Source organism: Gallus gallus, chromosome 28, assembly GCF_016699485.2.
Source record: "Gallus gallus isolate bGalGal1 chromosome 28, bGalGal1.mat.broiler.GRCg7b, whole genome shotgun sequence".
Lineage (NCBI taxonomy): Eukaryota > Metazoa > Chordata > Aves > Galliformes > Phasianidae > Gallus > Gallus gallus.
The window spans coordinates 4,012,519-4,031,600 of NC_052559.1; the positions used below are offsets into that span (position 1 = coordinate 4,012,519).

Genomic DNA, 19,082 nt, shown 5'->3' on the forward strand with positions numbered 1-19,082 from the left:
AGCAGCTGTTTGCAGATTTGCAGGGCTCTGGCTCAGCTGTTGGCCGAGGCCCTGCTGTGTTGCTGGCTGGCAGGGAGATGCTTCCTGCTGCTTTTTGCTAATGCCCTTGGATATTTCCTTGGCTGGTTACAGTGCTGCATGCAGGGAGGTCTTGGCAAGTTTATGGGCATAAGAGTGAGCCATGCTCTTCAAAGAGACAGCTCTGGAGAGAAATTTAGGGGCAGAAGGAGGGTGCCAGCCTTCAAGAGGTTGATTGGCCCAGTTCCCCTTTGCAGTTCCTAGGCAGCTGGTGCTGGGATTGAGGGCTGGCTGCTGTGACAGGCCAGGGGGATGCAACTGAGGCAGCAAACAGGGCTCCACACAGCTGCTTTAGAGTTTATTTCCAAAAATGCAATACCTGAATGCACGCACAAAGCAGCTGAGCCTGGACAGAGCAGAAGTGCAGCTGTTTTGAGGAATGAGTGTCCCTAGGTGCAAGGCATTGAGGTCGTGCCAGCTTCCAGGAGTGGCAGAAACCTACTGCAGTTTGTAACTTCCTCCACGTGCTCCTTGCAAGAAGCATCTTCCTGCTGCTCATTTTGGGACTGCTGGGTCAGACCACGTTGGTCCCTGAGGAGAGCCCTATGTCGGCCCAGAGAAGCGCAGTGCAGCGTGAGCTGCTGTGTCACTCCAGCCCCTTGTTCTGAAATAGCTTCAGGATGTGATTTTCAATAACCTGTTGGACTAATGAAGGGGGAAAGAAATGAAACCCAGAGAAGCCAGGGCTGTTAGAAGGCAGTATCTCTGTGGGCAGGACTCTCTATCTGGTTTCTGATTTCTAGCAGGAAGGTGGAAAACACTGATCTCCCCTGTCCCAGCCCTGCTGCCAGCACAGCACTGATTTGGAAGGGGAATAAGGGAATAGGACCCATTTTGATTTCTCTGGCTGTTTCTCTGCATGGCACAGTCAGAAAGCTGTGCTGGAAGGTCAAAAATAAAGCTCCAGGCAGGGCTGGGAGCTGGGAATTGCCTGGAGGCTTTTCAGGGAGAGAAGATGGGGCTCTGTGCCAGGCATGGAGGGGACACTTGCCTTTCTTGTATCCCAGAGCCACAGCCAGATCCATCGGGGTGTAGCCAGAATCTGCTTCTGTCGTCAGGTCAGCACCACGAGCTGCAAGCAGGCAGTGGAAATCAGGGCACAGCACTCCCACAGCGTCCCCTCCAGAGCTGACACAGGGTGAGGAGACCCCAAAAAAGTGCCCATCCTGACTGGGCAATGCCCTGTGACACCCCCAGGCTGCTCAGTCTCTCCCCCTAGGCATGTCATGCTCTGTCCCCAAGGTGGTTACCAACAAGCAGCGATTTCAAGGCCAAGGACTAAGTGCAGATCTTTCCCGTTACCTAGGAGGGCCTCGACACACTTGACGTGATTGCCACGCACGGCGTAGAGCAGAGGAGTACCACCATTCTGCAGGGAAAGGGAAGGAGCTGTGTCATTGCTGGCCTCACATGGGGCTGTGCTCATTCTTCTCCTGCTCCTGGAGCAGTCCCTTTTTGCCCTCTCCCAGCTCCAGGTTGGGTGTTTTGTTGCAGAGTGGCTCTGCACAGGTTTTACTCTCTGTATACCATAAAATAATTTCAAAGGCAGCCTTAATTTCTGAGTGCAGTTTCCTAGAGGCTCATAACATCACCAGTGTGAGCAACTGAGGAAACCATTTAAAATTATTATCCAGATTAATTTCTCAAAACAACTGCATGAGCAAATAAATGAGCCTTGCGAGCCTGGGAAGCAGCAAGGAGAAGCACGTGGCTGCTAACAGCACAGAACAATGTGAACTCACTGTTCCTTTATAAATGAGCTTCACCAAGCCTTGTCTGGGTCTTGGTTAGCACTGGTGTGGTTCCCACAGCAGTCTGGACTCGGCAGCACTCACCCAGTCATAGATGTTGATGTCCACGTTCCTCTCCAGCAGCATGATGACGATGTCAGTGTAGCCACCCATGCTGGCCAGGGACAGGGCACTCTCCCTCTCCTTTGCCAGCGCGTGGGGGTCAGCGCCCTGGGGACAGCAAAGATGTCAGTCCCAGTGTGTGAAGGCTCCTGCTGAGAATGAGGGTGCTTGGCAGAGCCTTGCTGGGTACCCTGACAGGGCACCACCGCATCCCAATGGCCTCATAGAGAAGAGAGTGCTCCCATGGTTCCAGTGACCTCTCCTTAGCAAAGTCCTTACCAGGTGTATTTTAATCAATAAATATCTCAGCTGAGGCATTAAAAGCCCTTCTCCAATGTCATTAAACTAAGCCTGATGGTTCCTGTTACTCAGCCTCTTTTCACATCACTAATACTGGTCCTGTCTAGAGGTACCTGGACAATACACACCCTCTATTTTGCTACTGATTTACCTAGAAACCTATTCCATGCTCCAAGCTCTGCTAGCCATGGGTTTCAGTATATCCTTTAGCAGTGTACCACCTCATTAATTTTGGGTTCTGTTTGTCTCTCTGGTAATGAACTGCAGTTTTGCTGCTAAGAGAACCAACATCTGGCCACTGCTTATGTGGCACAAGCACTTGCGGACACATGGATATGGGACTGAGCTTTGGGCAGCACCCTGATTCAAGGCACACGAGGATCTGCTTCCTGCTCACCTCCACACAGCCCTGGGCTGCGTGCCTGGCTCCTGAGGACAATGCAGCAGTGAGTTCATTAACTGCAATGATACCTCCGTGAGCTCATTTACTGTCAGATTACAGGACCCAAGTGACAAGTCTGATCTCAAATTACCAATAAGCAGATATTTAATTACAAACAGTTATTGCTAGCTGTGAGATAAAGCTCTCTGTGCTCCTGATTTAGCCCGGCAAGAAGCATCCAGCATTGTCTGGCCCATTACCCCTGAAAATGCATCCTGTTTGATACCATGGGAAAGGCTGGCTGAGGCAGCATCAGGGTAGTGCAAGACATTTTGGCAGCCACAGGGGTTGAAACTGAGAAGTCACTTGATAATGAGGTGCTATGTACGTGTGGCCTTACCCATTCCAGCAGGTGACGGACTGTTTCGATCTCTCCAAAGGCTGCAGCCCAGATCAGTGGTGTGAAGCCTCTCTCATCAGGTTTATTTACCAAGTTCTCACCTGCATACAAACAGATGAGGCAAATAGGATGCTTAAAACCTTCTCTGCTTCCTTCCCCTAAGTAAATCCAGCAAAGGCTGTAAAACTAAGCCAAGGGTTTATCAAAAGGTGTTCTTGACCCAGCAGGACTCTGCATGATCTGAGGTGTGAACCAAAAGAAAGATGCATACCTTTCTGAAGATGCTTCTTCAGCTGGCTGAGCTCACCTTGGGCAGCTAGCTGATGGATGGACAATGCTGGGAGACAGAGAGTTCAGCAAGTGAGAACAGTGTTTCCAGCTCAGCATCCACCATCTGCAGGGGAGTCCCTGCAAGTGCCAACTGAACAGCCCCACCTGAGCTTTCCAAGACCCAGTGGGTAATTAACACCCTCCTGCTGGTCAGCGGTGGATGCTTCATACAGTGTGGCAATAGCAGATGGAGGGAGCTTCCAGTTCCACTGCTCCCTCCACACCCCACATGCATCTGAAGTCTGAGGTGCACGGCTCAATCTGCCCAGCTCTACTTACTGTCCAGGGTGGCTGGGAGGGCTGAGATCTCATTGCCTCGCTGCCTGTTTGTCAGTGTGTTTGAGTGCTTCAGGGGGAAGCCTGTTCCAGAGAGAGGAGAGAGTCAGGGCACATCTCTGTGCACAGGGAGGAATGAGACTAACTTGAGGCCAAAAGCCTCATAAAAGCTCATGTAAACCTTATGTGACTGAAGCTATTCCCTCCTGCCCCTGCAAGAAAAAAAGATTTATTGCCTTGCAGGTGAAAAGCCTGGAGACCAAGGTTTGACCAGTGTGGGGGGAACAACAGCTGAGCAGAGAAGATAAAAGAGCCTAAACAGCTGCCCAAGGAGGAGCACGGTCCATCTGGGGCACCGCAGGAGACAGGGATCTTGCATTAATGGCGTAATTGCACACGATATATTGCAGAGGACAGCCTGGGGACGCACTCAAGTTCATCCTCATATCCCCTACAGAGGAAAAGCTCCACTTGGAAAGCCTGACGTATTTCCAACAAGCAATGTGTAGTATAATTATAAAAGTATATGGAAAGAGCTTGCAATCTCCAGTTCCACTGCATGGAGCTACAGCGACCTCTCACTGCTGCTATGAGTCATCAACAAGGCCTGGATTTGGACTTAGTCTTGCTGCATTATGAAAGGGACCGACCACAGTAAAAGACTTTTTTTTTCCCCAGCTGTCTTTGTAGGATGAGAGATCCTTTTGCCAGCACATGATTTCCCCCACTCCTGTCTCTTACTGGGGCTGCACCCAAGCATCTGCAAGCACCAGGCTCTGTGATACTCACTGTCAAGGGTTGAGAGTTCAGGAGTCCTTTGCCTGTCCGTTGAGGCAGCTGAGGGCTTCAGGAGAGCGTTTGTTCCACCTGCAGAAGGAGGGTGGCCATTAGGGACCTTGATGCCACTTGCTGGAGAGCAGGCTGGGCTCCAGCTATGGCACACAGGCACCCCTACCCCACTGGGGGGTCATAGGATGGCTAATCTTGCCAGGCTCCTTCCCTGTACGAAACTCCCTGCAGGGTTGGTTCAAGTTTTGAAGCCAAACTCCCCTCACAGCGGCACTGTGTCACAAAGAACCCTGTTTTTAATGAGGATTCCTGGTTCCAGCCAGCACCAGCAGTGCCCAGGTCAGTGTGTGCCCTGTCTCAGCTCTGACACCCCCTCACCCCAGCAGTCACCTTCCATGCAGCTGGAGCCCTGCAGGCCCCTGTCCATCTGCAGTAGCCCCGGGGGGGCACCGCCGTCCCCAGTGTCCCTGGTCCCAGCTGGCTCCTCCGTGGCTGCTGCTCCCTCAGCTCCATTCTCAATCTCTTCTTTCAGGAGCTCCCGGTTGTCCCCATCGTTCACGGGGGCCTCTTCTTCACCTTCCATGGGGAAACTGCCACACGGCAGCACAGTGAGAAGAGAAAAAAAGGAACAGAGAGGGGGGGAAGCTGCCAGGCCCAGCAGAAACGGGACTGCACGTCTCCAGAGCCGGGGCTGGGAGGGGACACCCCCCCGCAGGGCCTCCCCCAGCCTGGGGACGGGAGGCTCCGGCTCTGCAGCCCCGTGGAGCTGGAGGGGGGGCGAGGGGGAGAGGGAGGCGCGGCCGGTACGCACCCGAGGCCTACACGTGCAGAGCGGGGAACAACGGGGGAGGCGATCGCGGGGCTTTACCTGATCGGACCGCACTCCGAGGCAGCCCCGAGGCCCGGCCGCCGGGTGGGCCCGGCCCCCGCGAGCGGGGTGTGGGGTGAACCCCTGTTGTCGGGGTGAGGGAGCGGGGCGGAACGCGTGTGCCGGGGGCGGTGTTCCCGGCCGGGGCGGAACTGGCGCGGGGCGCCACCGGAAGCGGAAGTGGGAGCTGTGGCGGAGAGGGATGGAGGAGCCCGAGATGCAGCTGAAGGTGAAGAAAGGTCGGAGCGGATCGGAGCGGGCCCGGGGACGCGCGGGTGGTGGGGCCGAACCGGCTGCGAGGGGTTACGGTGGCGTTCTGATGCTCTGTCGCGATAGGGCTGCCCACGACAGGGCCTTGCGGTGACAGCAGATGTCGCGATAGAGTCCTGCGGGTCGTGAGAGAGGAGGGCGGGGCGATCTGCCACGGGGCAGGCCGCAACGGGGCGCCGCGACGGGGCTGGGGGAGGCGTGTCGCGACATATCGCGGCGTATCGTATCGCGCAGTTCTGCGTTTGTTCGCATACGCGTTCGGGAGCTGCGGTGTCTGCCGCTGTAAGAGCCGCAGTTTGAGAGCGGTTATGACTGAAACCAAAGCTCTGAGACTGAGAGGGGGGAAACGCTTTCCTGAACGCAGCCCTGAATTGGTGCTGCTGAGAGATGTTCCCCCTGGGCGTGCTGAAGGCGCTCCCCGCTTTGTTGCAATCAACCCCCACACCCCGCGTGAAACGGGAAGCAGTCCCTGAGCTCTGCCTCTCGTCATTATTAATTGCTGGGAGCTGTGAGCGTCAGCTCAGGTGGAAGGAGGGCTCAGAGCTCCTGCACAGCCCTCAGCCTGCAGAAGTGGCCATTGGGAAGGGGGATCCTGGGAGAAGCAGCAGGAAAAGCTGCTTTTAGGCTGCATTTTAGATGCTTTTAGGACATCACTTGGGGCTGGTGTATAGGGGAAGAGGCAGAAGGACCCTAAAGCAGGAGGTTCACTGGCCCTCTGCTGCTCCCTCCCATCTCTAGGCCAGCTCAGGTTGCTCAGAAAAGGCACAAGCAGTTCCCAAACCCAGGCCAAACCCAGCTGGTGTGGGGCTGCTGGGCCAGCAGCATCCCAGGGTGATGTCACCACCCGGTGCTGAGCTCGCTGCAGGCGAGGTGACACGGAGAGTGCAAAGTGAACCACCTGTGTAATGCTTCTTTGCCATCGTGTCCTGATTAACATTACATGGTTAATAGCTGGAATATTTGAGGTTTTACTCTGATCTTTTCTCTGGCACGTTGTTGCTTTTTGAAACTTGGAGCCTTTTGGCTGTTGTGCTGTGAGAGGTGCAGTGGGCTCTCTGAACCCCACATCTTCCAGGGACACCTTGAGAGATGGCACCCAAGGGAGCCCTTCCAGCCCTGCATTCCTCCCATTGCTCCCCACCTCCTGTGACTCTGTTGTTTCCCTTTCTGCAGTTACAGACAAATTCACAGAGAGCATGTATGTGCTGGCCAACGAGCCCTCTGTGGCCCTGTACCGACTCCAGGAGCACGTCCGGCGATCGCTTCCAGAGCTCGCTCAGCACAAGGTGAGTTGAGCTCACCAACACTGAGACAGTCAGACCAGAGCTGTTTTCCTGAGCTGCCACGTTATTCCTATCTCACTGCCTCGGGAAGGAAATGAGCCATCAGGGCGCAGATGTTGTGTGGGAGGTGCTAAGGGACCCTGGTTGGCCCAGGCTGGAGGGGATGAGGGGGATTTGCACATTCACCCATAGATCTGGGGTAAAACTTGCACAGCCAACCATATCCCTGAGCTCCCAGTGCTGGACATGTGTGTGGAGACAAAGAAAAACGACTGTTGTGCAGGGAAGGGGGGGAGGAGGCAGACGTTAAATCTTATTACCCCTGACTACACTGCAAGATTTTTATTTCCTACATAAAATAAGGAGGAGGGTGAGAGGAGGGAAGGGGGAGTGGGAAGAAACAAGTGAGAAGAGCCCACAAAAGGAAAGGCAGGATAATGAATCGCATCTCACAGCTGTGTTCCTACTTTCCTCCAGAGCACGGAGCAGAGACACTTTAATGCCAGCCTTGTTGTCCTTCTCCCTCTTCTGCCAGTCATGATTCATTAGGAGTGATGTCTCATGAATAGATTACTGCTTCATGTCTATGCTAATGCACTGTCAGGCCTCATTTTTCACCTTTGCTTTACAGCCCTAGTTTCCAAATTAACCTGGATTGTGACACTTTATTATTCAATTATTTATTAACATTTTATATACGTGTCTCCATGCAATGGTAGGTATATAGAGATGTATATGTATGTATAGCACATGCTGATGCGATTGCATCACTGGGATGCAGGAGACAGGTTTATAAAATTATTCCTGAGCTGTCACTTGCTTTCATTTAATCAAGATAGCCCCGGTTTCAGGGAATGTGTCTGGAACAAAAGGAAATTGAACAAATTGTATGACAAGTCATGCAGAGGGAAGAGATCAGTTTCCATCACCGAGTGGTTTGTAACAGGGAGGAGGGCGAAGGGCAGCACAGAAGCACAAATGGAAGCAGCAGCCAAGTGAACGAGCTGGACACCACTCTCATTGTTAGACAGTGGGGTTTGTGCTGAACAAGATCTCTGAAAGCCTTTGCTGCTCTCGTTTTCCTTGCTGGGCATTCTCATCTCAGTTTCAGCTGGTTACAGCCATCGCACAGAATTCTTTTTTTTTAGCCAAAATTGCTTCTATTTTCCACTTTCTTCTCATAAGAAAGATTTTGCAGTCCTGTGGATGCCAGCAGCAAATACAAGGACACTGCATGTCCCCATGTGACTGCAGCCATCACAACTATCAGGTGCCTTTGATGCCTTCATGTTCAGCCTCACAGCATCTGTCGTGTCCTGGGTACAGGCCCCAGCTGGGACAGCAGTGTCCTGCTTACAGGAGGGGAGGAGCTCTGTGTGCTCCCTGCAGTAGTGCTGCATGTCAGGTCAAGGTTGAATGGAGTGCTCACTGTCCTCTGCCTTAGGTCTGCTCCAGCACCACCCCAGTTGCCCTTTCCCCCTCTAACATTAGGAATGTCCTCCTAACACTAGCTCAAAGATGCAGCAGTTTATATCCATTTCTTTTAGCCCATCACATGGGCACTTCCAGCTTTTAACTGCTTTCCTGGCTCCTTTGTGTTTAACAGTGCACTGATATGGGAAGGGCTGGGGGACAATGGAAAGCAGATTCTTGCAGCTGGAACAAATGTGGATGTAGCTGCTGGTGGTGTCTCCTCCAGCCTCGTCAGCCCCCACATTCATTCCTCCAAGGCTGCAGTGCCATGTTTGGGAGTGTGCTCTCCTTCCTGCAGGTATCTGGCATCCTGCCCATGATGCCAGGCTGCTGACACTGGAATTGCGTTCAGGTTCTTTCTGGGGTCCTTGATCCCATTCTCATTTTCGTTGCTGTCTCCAGCAAACCAGGCAGCCAAGCCGCCAGGAGAGAGGGATGTGCTCAGTGCCCTGATGGGGCCATCGGCACTGTGGAGCGTTGATTAGGTGAGGATGGATATTTTGGGTTGCTCTGCTGAAGCCCATCGGCTCTGTTACAAGACACTGGAACAGGAGAGTGTCAGCAGGGCTGCACACCGTGAAAGCATTGTCAGGTTTTATCTAAATCAGAGCAAAGGCACTGAATTAAGGTGGGTTTAATTCCTCAGAATGGAAAAGAAGAAAAAGGAGTGTTCTGCCTGGATTCATTCTCTTGTAATTTAGTCCCAAGGTGCAAGTAATGTATAAAGGAAACAGGATTTATTGGTGGTTTCCAGCTTTCCCTTCAGCCTTGCAGCAGCTCTGTCCATGGTTGGCAGAGTTCTCCTGAAATGCAGCTTTTACAATTCCTGAGGAGATTAAACCTTGGAAAAATTAGGAGGGAGAGAGCTAGGGGAGGGGGGTGGGGGGGAAGTATGCAAGAAGAAGGTCACCTCCGTGTCTTTACAACAAGCAACTGTCTTTGATTTGATTAAAAATAATCTTAATACCTTCCTCACCATCTCAAACTCTCCAGGCAGATTTAGCCCCTTGCTGATAAGATGGAGCACGATGCAGGGCCTTCACTGTGCTGCTGTGCTGCTAAGCCCTGCTCTGCACAAAGCTGCCTTTCTGGATTTCCCCTGATCTTTTGAGAACTTACATTTTCTCATTAATTTACTGCTAAGCAACAGTAATATATCCTTAGTACATTAATAGCTGGCTTTAGTTCTTAAACAGCATCCAAAGACACCTCCTGGGAATTTGAAGTAAGGGCGTTAAGAAAAGTTGAAGAAGAGCTTTAGGGAGAGGCTTTTGTTGCTAATTAATGGCACAGCATTCCCAGGAAGTAGTAGGAACGCTGAGAATGGACAGCACTGGCACTGATACTGGGAAATTATTAACATCTGCTGGTGCTCAGGGCCACAGACAAGTGGCTGTTGTAGCAGACTCTATTGTTTCCACCTTTTCAAAGGTGCTTTGCAGTCTCTTGCTTCTCAGTTTTACCACTGTGCCCTCATCCTGCGCTGGGCTTTGCAAGCTGACAGTCAGTACTTGAAATTGTCCAGAGGCTGTGCTGCTGCTGGAGGAAATGGTGCTGCTGATTTGCTAGGTGGGGTCACCTGCCCTACGTGGGACAGAGCCATCGTTCACCAGGGCAGTGAGAGTGCTGTGCTGCTCTGGTGACTGAGCCAGTGCCGTGCTGGACTCTAAATGGTTGCTAAAGATCATCTGGCACCTCTTGGAGAGAACAGGCTGCAGAGCTGCAGGACATAGCTGTGTCTTTCAGCTGCCCCTGCTCGCAAAGTCTGTTTTCAGCAACAGATTATGGTCATGTAAAACGTGATTGGACTCTGGGATTAGTGAGATCTCTGCAGGACAGCTTGTGGGGTTGTGAGGTGGGTCGGAGGACCCTCTCCTGCAGAGAATGCCTGCAGTGTTGCATGTGGAGGCTTGTTTCTTTTGTAGTTTAAAGCTATGTGGTCAAGCGTCCCGATGTAGGACAGCCTTTGAACAGCAGAAGTGATTTTGGATGCACTCCAAGCTCCTAGCCGACCTCCTTCAGTCACAAAAAGAGGCCCTTGCATTTTCTTTGGCTTGTAACTAGACCCAACAGAATAGACTTGAGAATTAGCTCCCATGAGAACATATTTTAAAAAGTGCCCAAACTACTTAAGCACTTCTGAAATAGTTATCTATTGAGCAGCGCCTCTGAATTCAGCTGTGCTTTCATTGTGATTTGTATATGCATTTGGTTTTCCCTTTCCTCCGGGAGCTACAGCACACAATTGCATCCTGTGCCAGAACTGCCTGCGTGTAGTTGAGCTTGTGTGAAGTTTACAGGGCTCCTTCCGAGCCCATGAAAGGAAGGGCACAGAGCTGACTGCTCCTTGGGATCGGGCAGAGTTTCAGAGCAGGCTAGAGGAGGCTTTTGGCTGTGATAAAGCTTACAAATAGCAAGCAGAATGAAATGAGAGCTTTCAGTCCTGTGAAGTGAGCTGTTTTACCTGGTTTTGTGCAAGGAGCTGAGGACTGGACTCAGCAGGAGCTGTGCTGGGCCAGGCACGCCGGGGGTCTGGGCATTCTGGCACTCTGTGACAGTGTCTGGCTGCTTGCAGCCTGCCTCACCACAGCTCCCAGCTGGCTCATGGGTACATCTGAAAACAAGGGGAATTTTGCCAGAGCATCCCAAGTGTTGGCTCCAACCAGTAGCCCTTCCAGAAATGCATGCTATAAATGTTTCTTTCCAATGCAAATGCTTGGCACCCAGAGCCAAGCATCACAGGCTGTCAAACCGTAGGCAGAATCCAAACACAGCTCCTGGTGAAAAGCAGCCAGAGCCCACGTTTGGGCAGGGCTGGCACAGTGCATTGCTGTGAGCTGCATCACTGAGTGCACACCTAACGCTGTCTTCTTGTTTCTTTCAGTCTGACATGCAGAGCTGGGAGGAGCAGAGCCAAGGAGCCATCTACACCGTGGAGTACGCCTGCAGGTACTGCAGAATCACCCAGGCAGGAGGGCTGCATTCACCAGCACAGGCTTCGTAGCAGAAACAAAGCAGAGGGCCCCTGTGCTTCACTGATGGCTTCCTGGTGTGAGTCAGGGAGAAAGCAGTCAGGTGGGGGTGTGAGGGTGCAGGGCAGAGCTCTCAAAACCTCGAGGGCTTCACTTTGCTGAGCACACCAGCTCTTCCCCGCTTGAGCCTGCAGTGCAGTGCTGCCCATCTCCTGCAGTAAATCCAGTCAGTAACCAGCAAGTGTCTGAAGATGTGAAGCACTGCTAGTCTGAGGATATGCTAACCAGTCCTCCTCTCTCTTTCAGTGCCATAAAGAGCATGACCGACAGCAGTGTGTACTTCAAGAGCATTGACAGTCTGCTCAAGCATGCCATTGCCATGAAGGATCAGCTGAATGCCGCTCAGGGCCGCAGGTAGCAAGGCACTGTGACACTGCCCTGCTTATTTATCAGTGACCCTTCTGGCTGACAGAGGCTTTGGTGATGTAATGCAGCCCAGAACAAATATGCCCAGCAGTTATTTCAGTAATGTCATGCCATACTATTATTTAAAGCAGTGTGCTGCTTGCCTTCCAGTGATCTTCTGGCTTTGTTTACCCATGAGAAGCAAATAATCTTATTTACAGAAAGAGATAAGTGGAAAATAATTTATTTCCTTATTGAAAGAGGGATGTTTGGTTCTGTAATACACTAAAGCTTTGTGTTAAAGGCACTTGGAGTGCGATGATGTTACTGAGATGGAGAAGGTCAGAGGCTGCCTTTAGTGCTGTTCTCTGTCATGCATGTGGCTCTTTCCCTGAGGAAAGTCCCATAGAGATTAGTGGTGCTGGCAGATACAGCACAAAGATGGTGTGTTCTTGTGTTTTGCAGTTTAAGTATAGCTACTAAAACATCTTCCAGCAGATCATCTGAGTCCAGTTTATTTGTCTCTCCTGAGAACTGTGTTGGTATTGGAGTCTGACTGGTTAGGAGTGAGAAAACTCCCAGACACCTGTGCTCACACAGACAGTTTTAAATGTCCAGCCCTGATAAAACCACCACAGCAAACAAAGTGCATCTGTCTCTGCAGAATGACTCTGCTTTAGACATTTCTGGTATAGGCTCCATATTTTCCCAGCTGCCCATGCAGCACGGGGCTGTCCAGCACTTACAGTGCATTTTTAGTTTGTTGGTTTTTTTTTGTGGTAGTGTGGCTTTTAAGACTGTTGTCTTAACACCCACGGGGGCTGGCGTGTGCTGCTACGTAGTCTGCATGGAACACTGAAAGGTGCTCTTGTCTAAGCAGCATTCCTGCTGCAGGCAGTGAAGTTTTACAGGAGGGAACCCCTAGTTCTTCATGTTCTCATGGCTGCTGATGTCCTACTGCTGGATGTGACTGTCTGTTTCTTTTTGCAGTGCTGTTGCCCCACAAGCCAAGAATCCTCCAGGTAGTTCCTGATTTCAGACAAGACTGGCTGTCCTCTGCCTTCTTCTCTGGCCCAGCTCTGTGTTCTCTGACCACGTGGAGGAATAAGAAACCTGCTAAGTCTGTGAAGCTGCACAGAGGCCTGTGCCTGCCTCGGTTCCCAGTAACAAGGTGGTGCATCTGAGCAGGAAAACCCTGCCACCGGGTTCAGAACTGCCTATGGGGGGTGCTTTGGGGAGCAGTCGTATCCCTTTCCACAGTGGGAAGGGAAATGGGGTGGTTCTGCATTTGTCCTTTCCAGTTCTTTTTGATGGCGGACTACTAGGAGACATTTTTCCTCTCTAACCTTTGGCCACAAAAATCTCTCAGAAAAAACTAGGTCTTACTTTCATTTCAGTATTTTGTAGTTGGCTGTGTCCAGACTGAATTTAGGCACACTTCAGCCTTGTTCGGGGGGTGTTCTGCAAGGAGAGCTTTTCATGTGTGTGCCAAAGAGTCGCTGAGTTTGGTCTTAGTGAGAACAATAATAAAAAGGAAAAACAAGTTTGTTCTGTCTCAGACCTTCCCCTCTTGCTTGCTCGGGCTGGGGGGTCTTGGAGCCTGCTGGCTCTGCGTATTTCAAAGGGCATGGAGGAAAACAAAGACGTTGTTGGAGTTGGAGCCTTTCAAGTGAGAAGGAAACTGTCCCGTTTTTTAGGAAAAAAAAAGGACTTTCTTCATTCTGTGTCATGAAGCGTTAATCTCTCTTGGAACCAACAGTTCTGTTCTGCTGAAGAATTTACCAAGGATACAGGGATCAAAACAGTGCTAGACTTGGTTTCCAAAAAGGCACTCTGTGTTGTGCTCAGGGTAACAGGTGTCTCTAAGGATAATAACATGGAAAGTGAGGGGGGATCTGGATCAGTGGTGTTCCTTCACTCCCCAAAATGCTTTACAGATTGCTGGATGATGAGGATGTGGGTAAGATCCAAGCATGTAGCTTCAGTATCTGTGAGCTAAACCCACTCATTTTTAACAGAAGCAGCAGTTTGCACTTGTGTATTCTGTCCTGCAGACAGCAGAGGACTGCCAACACAACCTTTCCTGCACCTCAGGTCTCAGCATTGACAATTGGCACTGTTCTTAAGGTGACATCCAGGTAATCCTCAGCAAGGTTTTCCCACAGAGCACAGGATGGGCAGCTCCCGCGTCCTGCCCAGAGGTTTGAGGTGCCGGTGACTGAGGGAATAGAGGAGGATGAAGGAAGGCAATGGAAGGGGAGGGGGCATGGCCAGCCAGAGAAACTAGCTGGGATTGCTGGGAAAGGAGGGTAGGTCTGCTCCTGGACAAAGTCCTCTGACTCCTCACACATGTGCCACTTTCTTTGCTGCTGCTCAGCGCCCTGCAGAGATGGGACAGTCCTGCACGAGTCTTTGCCCTGCCACTGCTGTCCTTGTTTGCAGGGAGACAAGTGCCAGCAGCACTGCAGAAGTGGCTGGGAGCCTGGTCTTCTCAGCAAAGAAAACCTGTGGCTGCGGCTGCCCAGGCCCATGCAGCATCCTCCGAGCAGGAGGGCAGAGGGTGGAAAATCAGCCATCCTGATCTCACGAGGGACCATTGACACTTGGGCTGTGACGTGACCTATATTAAGCTCTAAACAGAGATGCAGATCTTGGCTGTGGTGCCTGCAGTTCTGCTGTGATGAGATGGACATTCCACTCACACCAGGGTCGAGTCCTTGCCCGAGGCTCCAGGTTTGCGTGCCAACACGTTCCTCATCTCATGGGTGACACCGTTCCAGGGCTTGCCCTGTGCCTGCAGCAAGGCTGACTCTGCTGACAGCGTCCTGTGCGTGCGGGGCAGGTGGTAGCTCTCCTTCTCAGAGTGTGCCCCAGGGCTGCCCGAGGAGGTGAGATTGCTGCTGGCCGGGGAGCCCAGCTGGGATTTGTGCTCCAGGAATGGAGGGAAGGAGAACTCCCTGTGGATCTCAGGCCGGGGCCGGGGCACAGCAGTGCTCTTGTTGTTCAGGTTGCTGCCAGGAGTTTCACTGTGCTGGGCAGAGTCGTTTTCATACAGAGTGTGAGAGATCTCGGAGCGGCTGCGGCGTGACAGCTGGGAGGCGCGGAGCAGGGCGTGCGTCACCGTCACCAACAGCACGATGATGCCAGAGGAGAGGATGCAGGCACTGGCAATGCCAGCCTCGAGTTCAAACAGCAGCAGCATGTAGATGGCAAGAGCTGGAAGGGGAGTGCAGCACACCGTGAGGAACCAGATGGACTCAAGCAACGCATCTGACCTGCAAAGTTCAGGCCAGAACTGCCCCGTGGGGGCTGCTCGCCAAGAGCAGAAAGTTCACGCTACGGGCAGTGCTCTTTGCAAAGCAAACCTGATGCTTTGGTGGAAATGCAGCAGCTCACGAGCGATCAGCAACCAGAGAGAGGCCTGGGCCGGGCACAGTCCCTGCCTTCCCCCCACACCAGGCTGTGTTCCTGGGCAGTGAGCACTTACCTGTCAGGTAGACTGAGACCCCGCAGCAGAACAAGCCGATGGCCGCATGGCGAACTGTCCGGCTGTCCAGGAGGAACCAGTCTGCCCTGCAAAACGGGAGAAAAACACTTGGCTGAGATGGGGCTGTGTTGTCTCCTGGCCCCTGCTGAGGAACTGAAGTGCTGCTTTTGCATGGAGAAGTTCAGGGTGGAGTCCCACGCCCGAGGAGCTCTGCAGAATTGGGCTTTCCCCTGTGCTGCACAGCTCTGCGTGTGCTGTTCCCACTCTGGAATAGGATTTTGACATGTCTGATTCTGGCTGTGCTTTGGAAAGCAGGTAGGGCAGAGAGGGGAGGTTCAGGTGGCTCAGGGCTCTCTGCAGGTGATTTGTCCTGTTCAGCAAACCTTGTAGAGCAAGCAAGAAACAAAAGTGAGGCATCATGCCCATCTACCCCTTAAAGAAAGAGTGAAAAGCAAAGTGTTGGTGCACTGAATTAAGCAAGGCCAGGTTGTCTTTGCAGCCTCAGGAGTGGATTTCTTTGCTCAGCTCAGATTGCAAGCCCCTTGTCTGGAGGGGGGTTGCTATTTGAATTGTGCCTAAACCATGTGAGAAGAACAGCTCCTTTCCAGCAGGGCCCTCCTTTCCAGGGGTGCACAGAGCACTATGGCAGCACCTCCAGAAGTCCTGGGGCCCATTGGAAGGACACAGGACCTACAGCTCAGCAGGCAGTAGCACGACACGACTGTCCTGGCAGGACCAGCCCTCACATTGCTCTTCCGCGGCAGCCGGCTCCCTCCGCCCCAAGGGACAAATGCAGCAGCCAAGGGACGCTGTGCCCTGTCCCTATTCCCCCCCGAGTGCCTCAGCACCGTGCCCTCCTCCTGGGCCCGCTGCAGCCAGGAGCCGTTAATAGAGCCTGAACCCGCTGCCCGGCGAGGAAGAGCAGCCGCTTTGTTTCCTTAATTACCTGAGTCGGGAGGGATTAGCGGGGAGGAGAAGGACTTTGTTTGGAGCTGGCTCGGACTATTGAGCGCAGCGCTGAGAAGCGGAGCGGTAATTCAGTGTGACAGCCCCAACGTGGGAAAGGTCCCTGGGACGTGAGCCGGTCCCCTAATGAAACCAGCGCCCGGTGCGGCCGCGGAGTGATGGCAGCAAACGGCATCACAGGGAGAGGGGCTGCATCCCAGCACCTCCTGCCCCAGGCTGCCCCTCTTCCTCCCAAACACACGTGTAACCCTCAGCTCGCAGCTGGGAAAACCAGGCACCGCCTGACCCATCCCAGGCAGAGGGATGCGGAGCCAAGGCTCCCGACCTGCTCTTTGCAAGCTCCCTCCTGCCAAAGCCTCGCACTGCCAGCAGCAGAGCCAAAAGCAGCCTCCCACTGCATGGGGACACGGGAGGAGGGCACGGAAGCATCACATAAAGTCAAATTGTTTGGGAACAGCTTCCCTGCTCGGTGGGGTGAGGGCTGCTCCAACCAGGAGCCCTGGAGCAGGTTGCTGCCCTCACACTGTGTCTGTGTGAGCTCCATCGGCCGCTGCTCAGCGCTCATCCTGCCTCACACCCGAGGCTTCCAGAGAAGAATGGCACAACCTGGAAAGTGAGCGTTTTCCAGCCCAAATGAATACAAAATCTCAAACAAACTCACAGCCAATGGGCGGATTTTCCGCTGCAAGCAAGGTTTACTCTGGGAACCTTCACCAATGAGCACATGGAGCTGCAGCATCGCTTGGAAGCTGCCACGTGAGACTTGCTGGAGCTGCTCCATGAGGTGTGAGACACTCCAAGTTTTGTCAGATCCTGTTGAACCTGCATCGTTCCCTCTAGCTGAGTTGGGATTTGCTCAGAGTGGTCCCAAAATGGCCCCGTGGGGACCACCGTGTGAGCCACATGGAGGGACCAACTTCCACTGAGCTGCATTTAACTGCCATCATTGGGACACTGCTTTTATTTTTGGTTCACCCAGGAGCAGAGCCACCGACCAAAGCCAGGTGATGGTGGAGGAAGCAGAGAGGAACTAATTGCATTGGAAACAGTTCTGCAAGTGTAAATGTGCTGGTAATGATTAAGTCAGCACACGTCTGCTGGTCACCAAAGCTGGGTCTGCGGTCAGCTGAGGGTCACCGCTGTGCCAGGGGATAAACCTGGGTGGCTCTGGGTGCAGAACAGCACGAGGGCTGGGATCACCCTGGGATGCTCCTGGGTAACTCCATAGGGCACATCGGTGCAGCAGCTGTGAGCTCATCAATGCAGTCATTACGTGCAGCTACAGTGAAGGGGGCAAATTTACAGCCCCGGGGTCAATAAGTCAGAGGTAACCCCACTTCATGGGAGGGCACAGAAGGGAGGAATTTGGGGTATCACTGCTCAGCATTCACCCAAACCCACAGTGCTCCAACCCTTGCAACCCCCTCTGCTCACCATCCCCAGGGAGCACTCAATATCACAGGAGGAGAGGGGGGTAGCGAGACCCCTCCGAGCTTCCTCTGCACCCCTGGGGGTCCAGAGCACCCCGGTGCCCCCCACACCTTCCAGTCCCTGGAGCTCCCCCCGCCCCACCGCGGTGCCCCCCCCCTCTCTCACCGCTCGGGCCCGGGCTGCCCCCGGCACAGCTCTGTGCTGAAGTAGCCGTGGAGGAGGCAGAGGAGGAGGCAGCTCACGTTGAGCACGAGGCAGAGCGCGGCCAGCACGGCCGACACCGGCAGCAAAACGGCGGCCGCGGACTCCGGCAGCGCTCCTCGAACGGCACCGGGACCGCTCCCGGGAGAGGTCCGCCCCGCCGGCAGCTGGAAGATGAGGCTGGAGGCGAGCAGGGCCATGGCGGCGGACAGCGTGCCGAAGAGCAGGAGCACCGTCAGGGTCCGCTGCGGGTAGGAGGGCATGGCGGGGCCGGCACCGGGAACCGGGGGGGCACTGGGCAGCGCCGGAGAAGCCGCGTGCGGCTCCGGTTCGCCCCGGGACCGAGCGCTGAACCCCGGGAGCGCCGCTTCCCTCCGTGCAGCGCTGCCTGGATGGGGCGGTCCCGTCCTGCCCCCGGACCTCCCCCCCACGGCCGGGCCCCCCCGCCCCGGGCAACGCGGAGCGACTCCTCCCGCGTCCTCCCCTGGGGCCGGAGGGTGGAGGAAAGGGGCAGGAACGGGGCGGGGGCTCCGGGGATGGACGCGGGGACAGATGGGCTGACGGTACCCCACCGGTATCCCCCGCCGCCCCCTCGGCCGTCGCTCGCCCTGTTCCCACGCAGCTCCTGGAACGCCCTCCCGGCCGGGAGCCGCCCCGCTCCCGCTGCTCCGCGTTGAGGAAGGGGACATCGGCCCCGGAGAGGTGCGTTTGGCCTCAGCTGCTGCTCAAGTTGGGAGTGAACACCCGAAACGCGTCCCTGTGAGGCTGAGAAAGGACCGCGAGCCGCCGGAACGTGGGGCCGGCCCAACTTTCCCGTGCCTTATAAATATCCTGGGAAGCAGAAGAGCCTCTTCCCCTGGGAATGGCTGGGAATTGCCCTCCACAGCGCACTCCCTCGGGGGGGGGAAGGGGGGTAGCACTGAGCAACCCCCCCAGCCCCATTCGGCGTGCCCGTTAATTTGGAAAAAAATCACTCTGCAGATCCGCTTTTATTTTGGGAATACACTCAGGAACAGCGGGGAAACTGAGGCAGAGGTTCCCCACTCAAACCCTCAGCCCCCAGAGCAGCCGTTTCCCTCCTGTATGGGAAAAGGGGGGCATTGGGGCTGTGCCTTTCCATACACGTCCCATACGCCCCGCCAGGGCCAGGATGAGGACACGGATGGGGTATGCCACCGGTTCCTTCCAGCCTGGTGTCATCAGCGTTTGGGCCCGTGCCCAGCCCAGCTGTGGGATCGGGATGGGCGACCTTTCCATCAGAGCCGCCTGTCCCGCGTGGGTGGTTCCTGCTGGCACCCTCTGCTCCGGAGCCACGCGG

The 19,082-nt window shown here is 54.1% G+C and overlaps 3 protein-coding genes across 7 annotated transcripts; 1 reads left to right on the top strand and 2 right to left on the bottom strand.

The window, feature by feature from the left end:
* Positions 1-355: 355 nt before the first annotated feature.
* Positions 356-5,424, bottom strand: RFXANK (regulatory factor X associated ankyrin containing protein). 3 transcript variants are annotated; one of them, NM_001031389.2, is made up of 10 exons: positions 5,277-5,424; positions 4,799-4,998; positions 4,409-4,486; positions 3,623-3,703; positions 3,285-3,350; positions 3,014-3,114; positions 1,914-2,039; positions 1,381-1,447; positions 1,070-1,150; positions 356-723 (listed from the first exon to the last, which is right to left on the bottom strand). In NM_001031389.2, the coding sequence occupies exons 2-10, from the start codon at positions 4,989-4,991 to the stop codon at positions 665-667; spliced, it is 852 nt and encodes a 283-aa protein (NP_001026560.2). In that variant the 5' UTR covers positions 4,992-4,998; positions 5,277-5,424; the 3' UTR covers positions 356-664. The 3 variants fall into 3 exon arrangements, with proteins under 3 accessions (NP_001026560.2, XP_015155563.3, XP_040509505.1); XM_015300077.4 differs by having other exon boundaries at positions 5,220-5,424; XM_040653571.2 differs by lacking the exon at positions 356-723 and having other exon boundaries at positions 763-1,150; positions 5,220-5,424.
* An 11-nt stretch (positions 5,425-5,435) lies between these two features.
* BORCS8 (BLOC-1 related complex subunit 8) lies at positions 5,436-13,222 on the top strand. Of its 3 annotated transcripts, NM_001256506.2 has the most exons (5): positions 5,436-5,515; positions 6,720-6,832; positions 11,187-11,251; positions 11,581-11,688; positions 12,670-13,222. In NM_001256506.2, exons 1-5 carry the CDS (start codon positions 5,479-5,481, stop codon positions 12,710-12,712), a joined length of 366 nt encoding a protein of 121 aa, NP_001243435.1. In that variant the 5' UTR covers positions 5,436-5,478; the 3' UTR covers positions 12,713-13,222. The 3 variants fall into 3 exon arrangements, with proteins under 3 accessions (NP_001243435.1, NP_001243436.1, XP_015155561.2); NM_001256507.2 differs by lacking the exon at positions 11,581-11,688; XM_015300075.4 differs by lacking the exon at positions 11,581-11,688 and having other exon boundaries at positions 5,436-5,505.
* Positions 11,908-18,158, bottom strand: TMEM221 (transmembrane protein 221). The gene is made up of 3 exons (XM_015300121.4): positions 17,729-18,158; positions 15,167-15,252; positions 11,908-14,895 (listed from the first exon to the last, which is right to left on the bottom strand). Exons 1-3 carry the CDS (start codon positions 18,025-18,027, stop codon positions 14,378-14,380), a joined length of 903 nt encoding a protein of 300 aa, XP_015155607.3. The 5' UTR covers positions 18,028-18,158; the 3' UTR covers positions 11,908-14,377.
* Between the last annotated feature and the right edge of the window lie 924 nt (positions 18,159-19,082).